At 31.2% G+C, this 21,431-nt stretch overlaps 1 protein-coding gene and 1 long non-coding RNA gene across 2 annotated transcripts; one reads left to right on the top strand and one right to left on the bottom strand.

Moving 5' to 3' along the window:
* Nucleotides 1-1,542: 1,542 nt before the first annotated feature.
* LOC139907055 (uncharacterized) lies at nt 1,543-6,234 on the bottom strand. The gene is made up of 2 exons (XR_011783369.1): nt 3,283-6,234; nt 1,543-2,064 (listed from the first exon to the last, which is right to left on the bottom strand). It is a non-coding gene; the product is annotated as an uncharacterized lncRNA (long non-coding RNA).
* Nucleotides 6,235-6,335: 101 nt separating this feature from the next.
* Nucleotides 6,336-11,337, top strand: LOC121128952 (uncharacterized). The gene is made up of 3 exons (XM_040724574.2): nt 6,336-7,347; nt 7,426-7,979; nt 9,868-11,337. The coding sequence occupies exons 2-3, from the start codon at nt 7,749-7,751 to the stop codon at nt 10,474-10,476; spliced, it is 840 nt and encodes a 279-aa protein (XP_040580508.1). The 5' UTR covers nt 6,336-7,347; nt 7,426-7,748; the 3' UTR covers nt 10,477-11,337.
* Nucleotides 11,338-21,431: the final 10,094 nt, after the last annotated feature.

Here is a 21,431-nt window from a genome sequence, read left to right as displayed (position 1 = left end):
TACCAATACACAAAAAACGGGCCAGCTATAAAAAGTTATTTTCAGGTAGAAATTACAAAAGAAGCGCAATCTTCAAATCTTATATATTTTAAACTCTGGGTACAAAAGGCTTAAAAATGGCCAATTTCAGCAAGAATATCTTCTTTTTTGTTTTAAGTTTAAAAGCCAGTTATTTGGTTTTCCCCAGCAGAAGAAGTCTTTGTGTAAATATTAACTAGAAAACGGGACAGTCCAATGGATATGAAATCATGAAACTTGTTCATTTCCTGTTTTTATCAATTTTAAGGAATTTAGTAAAACATAAATAATATTATTTTTGTATCACAATAATGTTGTAGAATCAACATAGTATTTAAAATCAAACGCAAAAAAAGTAGTTGTTTTGCTTATCAATGAGATTAAGTACATTCGAAGGTCAAAGTGATAAAGATATTATTAGTGATGAATCCCCTATAAATCTATACATTCAATTTCTCTTTAATTCAATTATTCTACTTATTTTAGTACTTTAATAATAAAGTAGGCCATAAGCTACGTCAACATAACTTCCTTTTTCCAAAAAGCAATAAAATAGGTTATATAAATCAAACGAGTTTTATTTTTGTCTCATAACAATAGTATTCATTTGAAGTTTTGCTCTAACTACATAGTTTCGTAAATCATATTGAATAAATCGAACTTTGGTATCGTAATAACCTGGTAATTTTTCATTTTTTTGTTTCTCTTTAAATAGCTTTTGATTGAGAGATGTTGTAGGGATAATCATTTTTGAACAAAAAGATGCAAAAAATTAATTAGAAAATATCTTATATTAAAGTTGTGGATAATTAGTTTAAAACAATCGTTTCTGTATATTTAAAATTGAACCAATTTCATAAACGGCACCAATAAAAACTCAATAGCTAAATTGCTATTACTTAAATTTTATAGAATATTTTGACAAATAATTTTTTCAGCAATATTTATTTGTGACGACAAATGCACGTTCCTCACTTATCCAATGCATGATAGTGACTGACTAAATCTCTCTCTGGAAGTAACCACACCCATCCCGCCACTACTTCTACAGTCTGATTGTCACGCATTATGAAAAAAAGGTGAATGTTGCTGCATCTTATATATTAGGATGAATCAGAACCAGCATCAAATATCATATCATCATAGACATCAAAGTAAGTCTGTATTCAGAAGGGGCCTGGTGGTCGGTTAAAGTAAATTTGTAGCCCATAGAAAAAATTTAAACCTTCACTTTTACTAAATAGCTTGAGGGAATCATTATTAAAAATTGTAATTTTTATTTTGTTTACAACTAGCAGGAGAACCCGTTATTATTCGTCGACAAACAGCCAGACAAACTTTTATTTACCAATGCATCAAGGAATACTAGAACTACTAGAAAGGAAACAAAAATATTGCACTCACACAAGAGGCTGACTCTCTCCTTTCCTGTAACTACAAAGAGGAGAAATGACTAGTATGATTTATGAACATTGATAAATTTATCCGACTCGTAACAATTTATCACAATCTTAAATTAATCAATTTCTTAACGAATCCTAAATTATATTTATCCTTTAACTTAATAATTTCATTTTATACCCAGACAAATTAAAACTTAATTTATATTACTTTTGACATTCATTTAGCATATATTTTTTTTTACATAAGTATAAAAATAGTTTTTATACTTATGTAATAATAAAAATATTGGAAGAACAATCATCTGTTAGTTCGAATGCAGTTTGGCAATGTTTTTGTTGTTGTATTGATGAGGGTAAATATTTTATCTTCAGTAAGCAACGCAGAATTCTTCACCACAACGTTGAAAAGTTTATAGATATTTTAGGAATATAGGTAGAAAAAAAGATTCAGTAATAAACTCAGTCATTTTAAAATGCAGACTGCATAGTCTTGAATTCGCTGTTGGTGTCTAGTAAATCGTATCTCTTGGGATGGCTCTAAGCCATTTGGTTAGAATTTTGGAGTCCTGTATGGGGAATTTGTAAAAGCTCATATCCGTTTAGTAATGCCGTCATATCCCTGCTTGCATCCAGGAGCAGAACACTTGCACACACATATTAATGAAGTAATAAGAAATAACAAAAAAAAAAATTAATTAACTTAGGTGAACCACGTTTTCCTTTATTATAAATTATAATTTATATAACATAGGAAGAATGTGTTACCCTCCTCGTGTAGAAAAAAAGTGAGCACGATTTTAAGACGCACTTCCAGTTGTTTTTTAGCAATCCTTAAATACATGTACGAGGGTGTTTGAAAAATTTATTAACCTCAACGTCAAGATGGCAGCACTCGTAAATAAAAGCTAGGCCCTTCAATCTAGCATCTGTTGACAGTTAATTATCAAAGTTTCACCCGTTTTGGTCGCACTGTTGTTATGTAACATTCGTTTGGGTTTGTTGATGAGAGTGTCTTTGTGAAAGTGGACAAAATCGAGTATCGAGCTGCATTAAATATTTGTTGTCCAAAATGGTTGAAACTTTGGTGAGTAACTGTCAGCAGATGCGACAAGCTGTTTCAGCCATTTTGGACAACAAATATTTAATGACAGCTTCATTCTCGATTAATCCATTTTCACAAAAACACTCACATCAACTCCATTCAATAAATTTTTTGCATACTTTATTTAAAGCAATCCTTTCCCTTTGGCCTTGAAATTGACATTCGTCTAAATAAATATATTCCTTAATCGATGTTTATATTTAAAAAAATTCATTTATATAGGTATTTAATAGAAAAATAGTGCAGTTATCTTCAATTAAGTGTAATAAATATATTTATTTTAATTAATTGAAATTAAAAATAGATAGTACATATTTTATGTCATTGAATGGACTCAAAGTTTCAATTTACTGTATTTATTTTATTAAAATCAATAAGAACATTCTTTTGCACTCCAGTCAAGTACAAAAAAAAACTGTGTTTCATTTCCATTGCAGTGCTTCATGATTTGAGAATACATTTCTTGAATATGAATAATTCAGATCATGTTACTCATAATTATTTTTTGGCATATTTTTAATCATCGTATCGTAAAAAAAACTACACCACATTAGTATAAAATATTTTATCATTTATTCAACAAAGGTTAAGAAAAGCAGGTGTAACTGGGTTAATATGGGCCCCTGTCTTATAAAGTTATATGAGAGACTCAGTGAGTTATTTTGTTTTGACATGTGACAGTAAATTACGTCATTTATCAGCCATATTGCATTCAAGCTAATTGTGTGAAGAAGATATGTACATATATATTATTTTTACCTTTTTTCCACGGATTTTTTTAATTGCACTCTATTAGTGGATTAATTTTTTGTGCAAACAAAGATGAAATACTAAACATAGAATACAATGTGAAAATTATGTAGTACTAAGCATTAGTTTCTTGGATGATAAATTTTGTAGTAGCATAATGAAATATAAGTAATGGCTCAGGGAGTAATATGAGATACACTAATTGGATAAATAATATTGGACAATGCTTTGTGGATGTTTCTGATATGTGTAGGAGGTGTATCCAGAGCTAGCACAACTTTGAATTTTGGCATAGATTTACAAGGTTGTACCCGGTTAAGGTTCAGCGGTTTCAAGAAACGGAACGGCAAGACCACTAAGGGAACAGCCTTGTAGATTTGTGAAGCTTTGTTAAGTAGGAGGCCTATATGCAGCCATACAAACCCTTGTTGCCCACATTATATGCGCTGCCTAAGTCATTATATCAATAATAAAATACTGTTTATGCATTATTTCCTAATTAGTAGCTAAATCAAAACAGTAAAGCAATTTCGTTTCATTTATACTAATGAAACTTTGGTGGCCCATATTACCTTGAGTATAGGGCCATATGGGTCAATCGCAGGTTTTCAAAAAAAGGCATCTAAGTATTTTTTTTTGTGTGTGGGAGATAAGTACTAAGAATTTTTACTGCACAACATGAAGGAACATCTACTGTGAAAATTCTAGCTACATGACCATAGAAAAAAAAATACACTTATGGAGTGATTTTGTGGAAAAGTAGCTGACTCCGTCAAAAAAGAAGAAATTGTTGATCAAAACACTCGAATTCTAGTAGTTAACACGGTGATACCTCGCTAACACATAAATACCCCAAGGTTAATAGAAATACATGGTTACACCATAAAGCGTGTACGACTGATGTTTGACCTCCACTACTCTTTTAATATTGACGTCATAGTAGATGAGTGGTTGCGTGTTTTGTCAAAATCTGTTTTTCTTGCCCAGTAGCCGGTACGATACATTAAATTGAAAATTCCAGCAATAGTGACGTCATAGACTTTACGTGTTTTGTCAAAATTTGCCTGTCTTACCCAGAAAATTCTAACAAGCCCGATTACATGATGGTCTAGACTTGTATTTCTATTAACCTTGAAATACCCTATGGCTATGTATATTGTTGTCAGGTGTTGGCTGCCTTCTCTCCCTCGATATACGTCATGGCTATTTCATAATGTATTCTTTTTGATAAATAAAATAAGTAATAAGTTATTTTATACTTATGAGTTATGCTCCGTTTCGAAAAACTTCAATGTTGATCCCTCGTCATTTAAATAATATATATATTGGACATCTTATTATTTATATGAAGAAATTTTGGCTATCATGTAGTAATACAAATTAATAGCTACGCTTTTAATAAAATATTACTAATCTAATGAATAAAATACAATATAGATTTAATATTAGCAAATATATTTTAAAAATGGTAAAGATATAATATATGACTGTTATAGTCTGGGAGTACATACGAGATATATAGCAATTCGTATGATTGAATTATTTGGCTAACAACAGGATAATTTTGGGCCTTTTTTCTGGTTCTTTTTGGACGAAAGGTTGCGTGATACAATAAATGTAACGACGTGTTAAGTATGTTAAAAACATAGATGGCGCTTCAAATATATATTATTTTAAGTATTAATTGTCCTAATAATAATTTATTACGATAATTATATGAATAGGGATGGTAATAGGTTAATACAGTTCTTGAAAATGAATTATTTTGTAAGTATATTAATATTTTATTCCAATTTTGAGATTTAAATATTATTTTATTTACCCTTTCAAAATATCAATAATGGATTTGGGAGATAATTCTAACTATATTTCAATTCAAGAATCAATAATTATTGATTCTTATGATAAAATAAATTGAATAAAGGATATAATTTTATATCTATTTTGAAGAAGATTTAATTAGTGGGAATATATCGTTTGATTTAGGAGATGAATCAAAGATAGCCTCATTTATAAACTGAATAATATTATTCTTAAAACCGATATTTTTTACTACGGCTATACTAATACAATAAATTGTTGGAGCTTAATTATTGTGGGAAATACTTGATCTCGATTGTTTTGTTCAACTATCTTGTTTCTCTCGTCTGTTATCGCAACGTCAAAGATTTTCCCTTACTATTACTCAGTATCATCACTCTGTGTATTTTATCTCTATGGATTAAACTTATACAGATATAAAGAGGTACAATTGGATAGATAAAATGAAATATTAGTAGATTTAATACAGACTTAATTTCACTTTATTCTGTACCGTATATCTGTTCTATTTTCTTAGAGTGCTTCGTATTTGTATCATATTTTAGTTCCGTAACGATTCGGAGGAACACTTTTGATACGAAACTGCCCGGCTCTGAATTCATCCCATGTTAATTTTTGATCTTCCAGCCACATAAATTTTTCATTGATTGATGTTGACAAGACCTAAATCTATAGAGATTAGAACCAATATTTGTTTTGGAAAAAACAAAAGTTTTCGAGGTATAGTGCAGAAACTGAAGTATTAATACAGATCAACTTATAAATTCTTATGAATTTTTCAATAGATATGTTGTAGAAGAGAAAAAAATATTAAGAATTGACTATGTCTATTATATAACTAATATTTTTTTATAAAATATTACAGGGGTGGGCTTGAATCCCCTTTACAAGGCTAAAAAATTATTGCTTTATGGTAAAAATTTCAAATTTTCTTTTCTAATAAAGTTTATTGTCTTCTAAAAATTTTAAACCCCAAAAATAAAATCCTGCAGTTTCAAAAGTGAATAGCCCATGCCCCCCTATTGCATTAGCCCTGTTAATAAATAGTTACGTCACTTCTTTTAATTTATGAGTGTAATCGCCTTCATAATGCTAACATATTTTTACCCATTTACTGCCTATTGTTTATTACAGGGATCGGCAACCTTTCGGAGAGTAGGGGCCAATGAGCTATGTAGTGTCATGGCAGAGGGCCAATCAGCTATCGCTGCAGAGTCATAGGGGAAAACCATGTTATTTACTATATAATTGATTCAATATAATTTTATTTAAACAATACATCTATTTTTTACTAACGGAATCATAATAAAGAAATATAAACACAATTTATAAGAAAAATCTATATTTGGATTTTCTTATCTACACTCTCCAGGTACAAAGAAAAAAAATTCTTAAGGCTCAACTGTCATTTTGGATTGATTAGTATGTCTATGTTTAGATGATTGTCCATGATAAGATGACGGCCCGGTCAAAATTCAGTCGCGAGCCGATATGAGCTGCGGGCAGGGGTTCCCGACCTCTGGCCTATTACATAACTGCGTAAAAGGGCAATTCACGAAAATAAATATTTATGATTTTTTAAGCAGACATATTAATAATAATATGCCTACATATTTGAAGGGACTCTGAAGACATACATCCAAGGTCAAACATGTTATTTGCTCCAACTTTCCGTATCATTATCGCAAAAAAAAATCTATAGTAACAAGTATATTTTATAGTATTACATTTACTGTAATTAACTATTAAATTCAGAATGAGAGAAGTTGCAGAAGAGAAGAGGCTGAATGCAAAAAAGAGGAACACTGAGCAGAAATAGAAGCCTTTTTGTTCCTTCTTGGCTTACGGACTTTCTCCATACTGTTGTATAATATTAATAAATGTCAATATCTTAATATATTTTATGTTTTCCCAAGTAGTCGTCTGTAAAATCAAGAGAGAGGGGGGAGGAGGAGGGAAGGAGAGCTATGGGTAGGAGTGAGCGGACAAAGAGAGAAACTCTCCATAGATTTTTACATACACAATTTTAAATTGTAAGAAAAGAGAACTAAATCAATTTCATCCTTCGTTCGGAGTGTAACGCATAACTAATAATAATACTTACTAGTGTTATTTATATCTCTTATCAGGATCATCATCCATGGTGTCTTCATCTCCTTAGGATTTACTGTTAACGATATGATCCAAAGGGGTAGTCTGTCTCCAAGGATATCCCTCCTCTTTTCAAAATATTATAACAATTTTGGAAATATTGTAAGTAGTTGTTTAAATAGAATATTGTTATAATTTGGGATGCAATAAAATATGACTCTGGTTTGAATTAAATTTCAGGATGAACATTTCTACTACTCCTAGTACATGATTAGCGAGTTTGTAGACGATAGTAGTATCAAAATTTGGACTCCAAATCCAAGCAATCGCTCAAAAACCGTCATTGCGACGCAGATTTACATTATTGTTATGTAGAACAAGAAGAAATAATAAAAAAAAAAGGAAGAGGAGTCTTTGTAATACAATTTCATAAAAGCGCTCTTCAAGTATCAATTCATTTACATACGATACAATTTACACATTACAGCATTTTCAAACGTACGCTTTGTGTGAAGAATTCTCCAGTATTCAATCATTGAAGCAATATCCCCAAAAGAGAAAACATGTGTGGTCTCTCTGAACAAGAGCAAGAGTCTCCAGAGTGGGAGCAAATCCTAAAAGGAATAGAAAAACTTCCTTATAAAATCTTAAACTGCGAGTCCTCTTATAAATCTGAGACATCTGTCATAGATGATCCTCCTTTCCGGATTGTTAAAGAATTGGGGATTTCAGCTCCCTGTAATCGTAGTGTCGTTTATTTCTCAAGGCATGGAGAGAGTGAGTACAATGTTCAGGTAAGTAACTCATTTTTTAAATAAAGGATAAGATGTGCTAAATGTGTATTAATTAATTATATTTAAAATATCCTAAGTTATCAGTCTTGTTGTGTTTGGTATTTTTTCTGAGGATTTGAAATGAGTTGAATATTTATTTATGTAGGGTATATACAATGGATTCCGCAGGATTATATATACCAATGTTGCTGTTGTTTTGGGGGAGGGGCTAGAACCCACCCCAGACGCCCCTGATATATTTTCATAAATTTACTAAATCTGGATGTTACAGAAAATCTTAAGAGGATATGTGTCCAAAAGCATGGCCGGATGACATTTTCTCCTATTCTTTCGTAAAGCATTATTGATTTAAATGATATGTTGTATATATAAAGATGTTTTGACACATACATATTTGAGTCGATTGAGTAATTTGTTGTGTTCTTGGACTTGAATTTTTTTATATGTATGCCGACGCATTTATAGTATACATTAAGAATAATATCCTAAATCATTTTTAACTGTACATTTTTTTCTTCAAAAAAGAGACTCTCGAATCGTCCTTCGTATGAATAACTGGTTGGAAGTATCTTCTACATATATTCATAAACAGTTATATCAATCTTTTGATTACATTAATGAAGTAGCTAGAGCTTTTCCCTTCTAATAATAAACTACATACCTTGTGAATTATATCATTTTGACGTGAAACATAATTGATTCTCTCATGCTTATCATTTTTTTAAATAACACTTTGAACGTCAATGCATATGCAATTTTAAATAACTTAACTTTATTATTATTTATCCTCCTTTTTAATTCGATTCCATTCGAATAACCTCTAATTTACTTATGTAAATAAAAGTATACAAATCGTATTTAGTCAGCTTTAATGCAATCACTGAAATAGAAAACTGTCTGCTAAATAAATAGATGGGAACATCTATAAATAAAAATATGGGCAAAATTGCGTAATACGTTGAAGAAATAATAGATTGGCTTTCTTTGAGTGAGTTGGCCTTAAAATAGAAAATGTGTGTGTTAAAAAAGGGGGAGGGCTTTGTACCTAAGAAATGAATTTGTGGAAGTTTTAAGTTATACTATAAATGAATTGATATAACTTTTTCTCTGTGTAATACTTTGTTTTGTATCAGAAAAATTAAAGGTATTTTCTTCCCACAGGATTGCAAATCACTCTCAAATGTCTTTATATAATAGTCGTTATATCGTTAATTAGGTCAGGGACAAATGTTAATTTCAAGAAAGCTATATCAATATTATTGATTTATGCGGCTTGTATATTATTTGAGTTAAAAATTTAGGATATACATATTAAATTAAATAGCATTATAGGATACTTCTTGCAACGAAAGTCAGTTAGGTGGAGAGATGAGTAGTTGTAATAAGATATCAATATCTGAAGAAACCTTGTATTGAATGTAATATGCAAATGCAAAGGTTTTTTTAAAGAATTACATAAGAGAAAGGAAGATAGAAATAATGGAAGTGCATGAGGCATAACTAGGCTTTAAACATACATATATAACATCATTTTTGTCTTTAAATGACTGATTATTATTCGTGTCAAAATGTATGAGATGTGTGTATTTAAAGAAGGGAAGACAGATATTTAAAGATAAGATGCAATGTGTGCTATTTGTTTGTAACTGATTTGCGCAGTTGAGTATTTATTATGACTGAGTTGTGTATGTACATTGTGACTTGGATAGGAGTCAAAATCAACTCTTCAAATACCTTTTCCCGTGACTTTTAAAACTATTAGAGAGATTTCATCATCAGATAGGAGTATACATAATATATACTATATTCAATTTTTAAATTCGATTTGACTTTACATTATTATGGTTCTTCATCATCTATCTATATGCATATTCTTTTTACCTTTCAGGATAGAATCGGTGGTAATCCCAAATTGACACCTCGTGGAATCTTATACGCACGTAGCCTTGCTCAATATTTCGCAGGAAATTGTGATATTCAAATTTGGACAAGTACTCTTTTTCGCACAATTATGACGGCCTCATATGTCAAATCCTCATTTACTCGAGAGAAAACTAACCTACTCAATGAGCTTCACTCAGGCTACTTTGATGGATTGACTTATAGAGAGATTGAGGAAAAATTCCCGCTAGAGTCCTTAAATCGAAAAAATGACAAACTACGCTATCAATATCCTGGAGGAGAGTCATATTTGGACTGTTGCACACGATTAGAGCCTTTTATTACTACTCTGGAAAAATATAGAGCACCTGTTAAAGGAGGGGGAGGAGGAAACAGCATCAATCCTCCATTACTCATTGTGTCCCATCAGGCTGCACTTCGATGCATTTTTGGATATCTTCTCAATTTAACGTCAGATAAAATACCTTATATCGTTATACCCCAGCACACCATCATTAAAGTAACCTACATGGATGGACACAATATCCTAGAGTATATTCGAATGCCTGTGGAGCATGTAGAGAATGGAGTGTCTATGAGCAAAATGAAAGAATGATATCAAAAAATAAAAAAAGACTCAAGATTTCAAGAAATACAGACATATACCACATAGTGTATTCGTTGTTAAGTATTCCGTTACTCAAGCATAAAACATAACATTTAGTATTTATTTAAGCGTTTCAATGGGTTCAACGTTAATAGCCAGTTCTGTTTTGTTAGTATGTATATACAAAATACATCAGTAATTAGTTAGTTCAGTTATCATCATTGTTTGTTATTTGTACGCTTCGTGATGAAAGAGTAGTCGGAATTACGGACTGTTTAATTCACACTTTTAACTTTTTTTTAAATAAAAAAACACCAGTATCACAATTAATAATTAATTAGTTATTCAAAACTACAACCGGAGTCCTGTCCCTCAAATAACTAAATAAAACTGGTTGTACAAAGAACCGAGTTGTGATTGTTTTTTATACATAAGTTAAACCGAATTTCCCGGAATATATTTTTAATAATTTTTTTTGTATATTGTTCGTTTCTTTAAGATTGTTACAATAGTATACAACTAAATATACAATTAATCTATATTCTTTTTGTGCCCCATCCCATAATTGATTTTTTATTAGATAAAAACAAAAAATCCCGCTTGAATTTGAGAGATTCAAATTATTATTTTTTTACATTATACACATTAAAAATTAGATTGTATTTTTTTAATTTTTTTTTAATTTGATGAAGTACCATATACATATTGACTATTGCATATACGTATATTGTTTTTGCTAGAATTGAAATCAATCTATTACTTCATACAATATAACTAGTGTTGTTGTGGTTTTTTCGTATATTTTTTAAATATACATAATAATATAATTTGTGCCTGCTTATAACAAATATATCTACAATCTATTATAAATATATCATTTTAATTTATATGGGCAAATGATCATTTACTGTCGTTTCTTAAGATCGTTACCAATGTATGCATTTCCTAGGGGAAAAATAGGCCCTTAGAACTATTGTTTTTGTACGAGGGTCAAGTAAGATTTGGACTAGTTTTGATTCGTATAAGGATTCTATTTACAGTCTTTATTTTTAATTAAATTCTATTACCTATAAAATAATTATAATATTTTTAGTTGGAGCTAGAGACTATACAATATCATTCTTAAAGAATGACAAGCACAGTTGAATGATAGATTATCTATGATGTATTTTTACATAATGTTCCAGTTAAAAATAGATTGATATCTTCCTCTTCTTTTTGGCATTAGTTATTTGAAAAGACACTTAAAAGAATAGTTATTAGTGATGTGTTATGAGCAAAACTCGTAAATTGCTACTCGAGTTTTATGAAGGAAATATAAGAAGACACAAAAAACTAAATCTTAAGCAAAATTTTAGTCCTTTATGGATGAATTTTATAAATTAACGTAGTCTGTCGATTCACAACTGGCTAATCCGATGGTAAATCTGCAACTAAGCGCCTCGAGGTAGTACCACAATTATCACTAACTGACATACACAAAAATTTCAAATTGTTTTTAGACCCATTATGTGGGCCTATGAGGAGATAAGTGATATTTCTGGAAAGTTAACTCGATCCCTACATCTGACGATCTTTTGGATGAAGCAGTAAACAAGGAAGGAACCCTTTTTTTTTTTTGGAAGCCATGGCCATGTCATTAAACAAATGTGTGAGTTTCCATGTTTCCTCCATGGAACCCATCACTTCGTGTGGAAGGGTATGTTTTTTACTCGGTGCAATGCCTGGAAAAGAATGAAAAAGCTCATTAACAACGCTAGAAAGATACTTTTAGTCTCTTCCTTTAAAGAACCCTAAAACATCAATCCTGGAGGAGGAATCAAAAGACTCGGCTCCAAGCCTGTTATATTTAGATACATGGAATATTAAATGTTCCTTAATAAATATACAGATTTAGGGTTCTAGATAGTTTTATCATATGAAATACTGGGAAAAAGGCCATGGCTTCAATAGCTTTGGTGAGTAGAGCTAGAGCTAGTTATTTAACTTTATTAAGTTCAAGCTTTAGAATAGATGGCGATTTTCTATTTTTGTCCCTTTTTGGGTATAGAAAAATTCAAGTTTAGGCCATATTAGATGTGGAATTAATTTAGCAAGTTTTTCTCAGACGAGAGACTGGATCCAGTCAGACATATCATTGAATATGTAAATAAGAATGGAATTAAAAGATAAATTGTTTGTGACTTTGAGAGAAACTGTCAACCCTTTATAACTCAGACTGCTAATAAATGGTTAAAAGATCATGCAAAAGACAGGTATTAATATTGAATTTTTAAAGTTCATAGCTTAAGAGCGGCTGTTGTAGCTTTAAAAAGTTCAAGAAATTATTAAGCAAGGTTTTTGGTATGAAGAATCACGAGCTTTTTATCGGTGTTATGATGTTCATATAAGGAAATAGTTCATTTATAAAATATTATTTTATTCGTTACAGCGCGGTATTAAAATTCGAAGTTTACGAAGTATCGCAAATGGATATTTAGTAAAGTATATAATAATTGTGTTTTAATTTGGGTCCCTTCATTCAAACTAGTTTTGAGTAAAACAACTTTGTAGGATTATAAATGTTTAGCTAAGCTATGACATAAAATCGTAGACATCAACTAAGTCTACTATATTAATGGCATATTTTATTAAAAGCGTAGCTATGCATTTGTCAAAAGTCCCTCCAACCATCCCTTTTACTTAGTTTAAGCAAGGGTTACGTCCTTGGTGTAAGTTACGGCTATCAGCAGAAAGAAGATGATGTCAGAGAAGTAACACATGGCGTAAAGAGTGTGAGATTCAGGGTGACCTTATTCTTATTGTAAAGTTTTGCTCTCTGTTTCTAAAATAGCTAAGGTAGAACGGAATTACAAATGTATAGCTTCGCTTTTAATAAAATATGACATTAATACTTCTGTATTAAGTAAAGTTTTAGTTCAAGACTTAGTTCACGCCTACTATTTAATCTATTTAGGAAAGGATGTTCACTACTGAGGGAATTAAATAATGACAACTGCTAGGGAAAACAAAATTCATTCTTCGGATTATCAATCCCATAAAAACGGGCCAGCTAAAAAAATCACAGGATTTACATCAGTACATATAATACTAGAAATCTGTATGCAAAGGCTCAAGAACACTCGCTACAAACGGGGAACAGGGGCTGAGAAATTAAAACAATAAAAAAAGATCTACAAAATGCTATCCACCGGTATACTAAAAAAAGAAAGCGAAAATTAGCGTGATCACCCTGACAATTTGAAGTATGTATTGGAGAAGAGCAGTTCAAGTATCATGACGTTTTATTAGATTAGTTGTAAGCAAGGTATATATAATCATTAATCAGGTATCTTTTTCTGAACTTTTCAGGCGTACCCACCAGAAATACGGCCCGGCACCGACTGTGACGTAATTGGATTTAAAATATTAATTAAAGTTGATAATCCTGTAGAGAAAAACGCGTGCAAGGAGAAGGGGGAAGGGGGGGGGAGAAAGACTTATGGTATCATTGTTAAAAATACTGATGTCATTGTCAGCTGCCTGCTTTATTTTATTTTTGAGGGTATGACGAAAGTATTTATTAGCAAAATGTTTAATGAAGATATACTACGTATAATTGACTTAGACGTTTTTTATCCGTTACATTAGATTTGAAAACGTCACACTCCATGAAATTGTAATTCATTATGAACCATATTCTCAGAATAATAACTAATGAAGCGACAAAGTAGAGTATTTCGAAATATATTTGAAGTTCCAAGTTTAAAAAAGAAGGCTTAAATTAAATATAATCTACAAGGGTAGAAACCATCATACATTTATGTTAGATATACAAAATTATACAATTAGAATCATATAACTAATAATAACAATAAATTATAAATACAGAATATTGAAATAATAGATTGATTCAAATAATATTTTCTTGTTCTGACATCGGAATTCAGTTAAATTTGTCATAACTTTAGGTTGCAAGACACAAGCCAGACGTATATACAATTGTGCACAGGATAGATATATCTCTACCGATGAGATCTAAATAATTATTAATAATAAAGTAAATGTCAAAATGATAAAATTAGGCAATAAATATACTAATAAAAAAAATGTTAGAATTAAATCCATCTCTTATTCCAATTTTAGTACGAACAGCTTTTAGAATCTTACATTAATTTATTTCATGTATATCTAAAAAAAGAAAAGTTAATCCATGGAGTCAAATTTTTAACCTTAATCACTTATCTTAGATATAAAAAAAAGACTCCTTTATAACTGATAAGACAATTCAGGCAACCATTCTTGACATGACATCATAAAGATTTAGAGCAAAAACTAATTATGCCGTAATGTCCAGCAATATTACTCCTTATTAAGAGCATCAAAAAAGATTTTTTCTCTGTTGTTTATGCTTGTATAACAACATACTATTATCATGAAGGATACACACAATTGCTAATTATAATGATACACCCAATGCAACTACCCCGTTTTTGTGATCATTTAAGCAGTTGTTTTTGCCTTTTATGAGTTTTCTGAACACCATTTCTTGGAGCTTATGAAACATAGTCAATAAATATTACTTTTTTATCACTTAATGATTAGCTATGTAATATTGGAAAACCTAAAGTCTTCAAGTGAAGAAACTAGTGCCAGACAGACTAGTTGTGAACCATCTAAAGCTACTACCCCCGTTGTTGTGACCATTTAAGCAATTGTTTTTGCCATTTAATGGGCCGTGTATCATAATTCTTGATATTTTTAGCTAGAATAGAATCATATTTTATAATTAGATTTTTTTTAAATGAATACTTACTGTTAAATGGTACAAAATTCAGAGTTCCATTTCGAAATTAGTAAATATTTTATACTTTTTACTGATAACTTTGATTGTAATTTGGTGGGGATAACTCTAAACAGGCTGGAAATTCTCTCAACTTCACAATTTACAATGAGGGTATTTCCATAAAATTTTTTGACGTAGGATGATTTGCAATGAATAAGGGTATATTATATGCAACAATCATCTTTGTGAGATAAGAGTTGAAGTCTGATTTGATGTATTCATCATTAACTTGATTTTTTAGATGAATACCCATGCTCTTGATATGAGATGAGGATAATGAGTGGCGTTTAATTCTAGACGGGGGACTAAAGGCAAATTTATATCGACAAATCCAACAAGCCATCAGTTTCTCGTCTGGTAAGTATTTCCAAATTCCTGGGCCTCCATTTCCAGAAATCCAGACAGGAGGAGACGTTATTTTAGGCATTTTATTCAGTTCTCTGTCGACTATCTGTATCTAATATTATATTAATATTGAATAATAAAGACGGGAATTGACAACGTTCTTGATACAGGAAGATGTTTATTATTTTAATCAGTGATGCCATAAGTATTTAATGCCTTCTCGTCGAACGCTTTTGTATCCTTACTAAATTATCAACCACTATTATCGTATACTACTAGTAGGTTGACGTTTTGCAAGAATTATGGGATGTAAGGGTTATATATCCATCTGTAGATCTAATAATTATGATAATTTACGATAGTGGCGACAAGGGTTTATATATCTTTAACGAGTCAGACCGTTGCTTAGCAGAAATAGTAATTTTTTCATCGGAAGATAATTGATAGTTCTGAGGATCTCCAAGCCTAGATTATCAAATTTTGTATAGGTAATTGGTCAATTAATGAGTTTTTATCTCCTTAATAAATGTATACTTAGTTGTTCGTTGATATTTCTTATATTTTTGAAATAAAAAAATATCTAGTAAATTAAAGTAGTTTTGTTAATATCATTTCCTAACAAAGAGTCATACAGAGTTTTACGAATTAAAGAGTTTTTATTATAACAAAAAAAATTAAATATTATGGGATAATTTCTTTAATTTTCTACAAATTGTATTATTTTTTTGATAATTTATACTATTATTCAGGGCCTTAATTCTTATAAATGTTCTAAGACGAGCGTACTTTCTAATAATATCTTGGTGGAAATCTGGAGCTGAACTTTGAAGAATTGATATTAAAATCTCAATAACATTAGGTCGGCTCGATATTTCCTGTCCATGACATGCTTCAAAGATTGCATCAAAATTTTTTATCTGAGTGAGGGTTAGGAATTTGTAGGTTTTGTCAGTCCTCCTTTGGATAATGCTGATATCCACGGTGTCATATCTGAATCACAAAAAGGATCATCTCTAGTCTTGAAACCGATTTCAAGATATTTCGAAGAAACTTCTTGGCCAAGTATCCAGTGATATAACCCAACCCTTAAAGTCTACAGTCATAGGTTGAGGAGGAAGAATTTGAGGGTGCTTCGAATTCCAGATCCAGATTTATAGCCAACTCGGCGGCTAAAAGGGAAGCATCTTCATATTCTTGCTAATCATTTCCGTTTATTTATTTTCCGGTTCTATTTACTTAATTAAACAACCAAGAAAGTTATCCATTGCTGAGGTAAATTTTGTGTAATACTTATGGATTTTTTAAATTATTTTCTAAAAAAATTAATATTTGAAATGTAATTAATCAATTTTTTCAAAAAGTTATTTTTTTAGTCAATAAGATTTTGGAATTATTTTGATAAAAAATACTAAGCAGGGAGATTAATACCATTTCAGTAAAAATATCATTTAAGTTAAGTTATATTGATGAAATATTACTCATTATGAACCATACAGACGCCCTAGAGTGTAACTATTTTTATTTCTAGGAAAAACCTATTACAAGGGTTCTATCTTTAATTTGAATACTATCTATATTAAAATTAAGCAAAGTTTGTCCATTTCTCTGACTCTGGAGGACTCATTTTTGACAAACATATGTAGCTAAAGCATAGAGTTTCATATTTAAAAAAAAAAGAAGATTTTGAAGGCCACAAAAAGAAGGCCTTTGTGGTGCCTCAAAATAAAAAAAATCTTGAACAAAAATATAGAAAAGAGAAAAATTTCTATTTATTTATTTACCTCAAATATGCATACAACCCAATATTTCAATACATCTTCGAAACAATTATAGACTTTGTATTCCAATTTGTGGGATGAACTAAGGTACCTAATGCTTGTTATAATTATACTTTCTTTGATTTATGATATACATTCGCCCCAATATGGTCTTTCAAATAAAATCTGTTAATTTCGCGTCTTTTTATTATGGCAATCAATTTTTGCTACTCAAAGTCCAATTTGTGACACACCCAAAGGGTTAACAATAATAATTGGTTGATAGAAATTGAGAATAATTTGCCAAAGAATACAAATGTAATCCATACTCAATTTTGAAAATGTTCATTCTAGCTTGCATTCAATATGACGGGTCAAAATTATATATATTAAAAAAATGAATGTGACTTTAGCACCAAGAATGTGTTTTTAAAACAAAGTTGATGCAGGTTACTCCCCTCTAGTACATTTATATTTACAAGGTCTGACTTTACTGAATTTTCTGGATCAAAGGAATTTGCGATTTTGGAACTAAGAGAGATAGGCATCTGAGAGACAAGTTGGTTTTTTCAGTTCCCAATGCACAAGAAGACCTAAAGAAGGGCTTCCTTGAAAAAAACGACCTTCAATTTCGTGAATTGAGATTGTATGAAAAGACCATGTGACAATTAAGATCTATGATGGAGAAGGTAGAAACAGAGGAAGTTTGTAGCTTTAGGGGCCCTAGAAACCAGAGAAATTGAGGAATGATCAGGCAAAGATGCAAGTGGGGTGGATTTGCTGAAGAGCATAAACCCGACGAATGTCCAGCTCAAAGATCAAACGCTGTGATTTGGAACAGCAAAGGACTATGCAAGAGTTTGTCGTTCGAAGAGAAAAATGAGAGAAGCTGTTTAAAAAAAAAAAGAACCGGTTGTAGAAGATTTTGGAATGGAGGAAGAAATTAATAACTTCTCCTTAGATTGACTCATTCTAATTGAAAAAGAAGGGAGTGAAGAGTATGCCAACATTTTAATTAATGAATACCCAGTAAGGCCAAAATTGATACAGGGGCAAGTGTCACTGTATTGACAGAGGAATTTATTAAAAATTGAGAAATTAGAAAAAGCAAGATGTGGAAGAGGGCCGGACAATGCAATCATTCCCATGAAAGGTCAAGGAAGAGTGTTGTTTCAAAGTAAGGGGGAAAGTATGTTTGGAAAAGTGAGTGAACCTCTTTTGGGGGTGATAAAAATAAAGTATTTAGACCTTTTAAAGGAAGGAAGTACCGATTCTTTGGAGTCCCCATCTATGCCAGGAGATTAAATAATAGAATTAAAAGAAGATGTGGTTCCTTGGGGGGAAACAACTTCAAGAAGAGTGAGTACCTATACCTTTATATATTGTCAAGTTGAACAAGATATAAAGAAATTGGAACTGTATGATAATATTGTTAAAGAGTTCGAACCAACAGAATGGTGGGCTCCAATGGTGGTAGTCAAAAAAGCTGAAGAGTTTAGACTATGTATTGACTATCAGAAATTAAATAAACATCCGAGTTCCCAAATTTCGTATATCGTCCTGTAAGAGAGTACAATAGATCGTATAAGAGGCAAAATATACTCAAAGTTAGACGCTGTTATGGGTTTCCATCATATAAAATCAACAAGGGATGACATCCTTATAACAAATGAGACAGACCAAGACCATGACGAGCGTTTGGGGAAGGTCATTTATATTATGAAGAAAAGAAATATTAAGCTAAATAAGGAAAAGTGTGTATTTAGAGTCAAGATGATAAGGTTTTTGGGTTACATCATATCTAGTGAAGGTATTTTCCCTGATCCTGGAAGGATTGAGCATCTCAAAAGGGTAAAATCGCCAAGAAAAGTAAATTAAGTAAAGTCTTATTTGGGGATCATAAATCCATAGGCCAAATTTATACCACACATAACGTCAAAAACGGATTCGTTAAGAGTATTACTTAGAAAAAACTGTAATTTTTAGTGGGGGGGAAACAACAGAAATGTTTTGCTGAAATTCAAATGGAAATATCTAATATAAAGAACCTTGCAAGATATCATGAAGGGAAGTCACACAAGATCAATGCTGAAGCTTCATCAGAAGGTTTGGGATTTGAGATAGAAACCGTCCATAAACCATTGGAAAATTTATTGGGAAAGCATTCTTCGGTGGACTTGCCATTGAGAATACAGCGATTTAAGCTCAAGCCCCAAAGTTATGACGTTTCGATTAAGTACATTCCAAGAAACATCCAACACACAGCAGATTTCCTCAGCTGGAGCATATCTGACTAAAAAAAATGAAGCAAGAAATAAAGGAAGAATTTGGCCTAGCAGGAGAGATTTTTACAATAACCGAAATCATTATTAGTGATGTACCTGCTTCAGATAAACGATTAAGACAGATTGAAGATTGCACTATAGACTACTATAGCAGATTTATTGATGTTAAGTAGTTATCAAATCCAACTGCAAGTGCAGTGATTAAGGAATTAAAAGTGGTATTTGCAAGACATGGGGTACCCGAGGTACTTGTTTATGACAACAGTTCATGTTACTCTAGTCAAGAGTTCTCTAGATTGGCTAAAGTGTGGGCAAACGGTAAAAAACGTCCTTAAGAAAAATGGGGAAATTGACAGGGCATTACTTACATATAGGGCGGCACCCATGCTAAATGGATAGACCCTAGCAAAGTTACTGCATAATAGGGAGGTGCAAACATTAGTTCCACGGCGTATTAAGGATCAAATGATGAGGAAATTCAGAAATTAGAAGAACAGCATCGATTCTACATCGAAAATCATCATAACAAACGCCATAGAATTTTACAAGAAGGAAAAGTCCAATGTGGAGACAAGGTCCATGTTGGTGATTTGAAAAAATCTGGATATACTGTTCAACATGGGCGTAGAAGAGGATGTGTAAAGATAGGAGAGAAAAAATACGTAAGAACGTTGGCTCAAGTAAGGAAAATATAGACAATGGACTCTGAAAAAAGATCAAATATGTAATTATATATGTCTGAGAAATTATATTATTTTAAGGTTAAATCATTATTAATACTTACATATATTTTAATAAGTATTTTTAAAGGGGATGTTGTGCATGTAAAATGTGTATGGTATCCCTGACACAGGAATATTAATAAAGAATCTAGTCAGTACTCATCTAACTTAAAAAGACTCAACAGATTTGTTACCACGTAGTCCTGGGAATATTTAGTTTTATCGATCCCACAAAAAGTTTATTCTTTCATGTTTGCTTTTTGTAACCAAGCGCGCTTTTTATTCATTAAAATAAAATTAAGTACTTCTTATTAATAATTTTTTATTTAAAATAGTCAAAGATTATCATTGATACATAATTTAATTATCCACATCCCAAGTACTGTAAATCCTTCATTTAAAATTATTCATCTCCTTTTTGAGTTACATCTTGGACAAAATCTTTACTTGCGCAAATTATTAATATATAAATACTAAAATAAATATATATACATATATGGAAGCGAGGAGGAAGTGTTTATAAAGATGGGAGAACTATTTAGTCAAATGGGACTCCCAGAAGAATTACTTTACAATGGAAAGACTTTTAGATCTAGAAAATTTAGTGCAACCCTCAGTAATTGGGGGATTACACTCCTATTTTGATGTGCCTACATACCAGAATCGTGGAACAAAACCATTGTACAATCAAGGCAATGGATGCACGGACAAGGAAATCAGTAAGCTAATGTGTCAACATATTTCCTCGGAGTGAAGAAAGTGCAATCCATTATGGGAAACTATTTATATGGAGAAATCCCTTTCTTGATCCTCCAAGGTTGGAAAGAAGGAAGTTCAAAAACGGAAATAAGGTTTGGGTGAAACAAGTTACTGGAAGATGACCGGAACAATGGAAAGATGGTATCGTAACTGCTTTTAATAGTGATCTGAGCTTCAACGTTGATAGAGTTCCTAGGCAAACGAAGGACCTTAGGAGAAGGAATCATGAAACGGATTGGGACCAGTTTAGAAGGCCTATCGATAATAAAAG

The sequence above is a fragment of the Lepeophtheirus salmonis genome, chromosome 1 (genome assembly GCF_016086655.4).
Source record: "Lepeophtheirus salmonis chromosome 1, UVic_Lsal_1.4, whole genome shotgun sequence".
Lineage (NCBI taxonomy): Eukaryota > Metazoa > Arthropoda > Copepoda > Siphonostomatoida > Caligidae > Lepeophtheirus > Lepeophtheirus salmonis.
The sequence above is the reverse complement of the archived record's forward strand: the minus strand, read 5'-3'. Positions and strand labels throughout refer to the sequence as shown.

Coding starts and splice junctions, on each gene's coding strand:
- LOC121128952 (XM_040724574.2), top strand. CDS start 7,749: ATGTGTGGTCTCTCTGAACAAGAGCAAGAGTCTCCAGAGTGGGAGCAA. Junction 7,980..9,867: donor AGAGTGAGTACAATGTTCAG/GTAAGTAACTCA, acceptor TTTACCTTTCAG/GATAGAATCGGTGGTAATCC.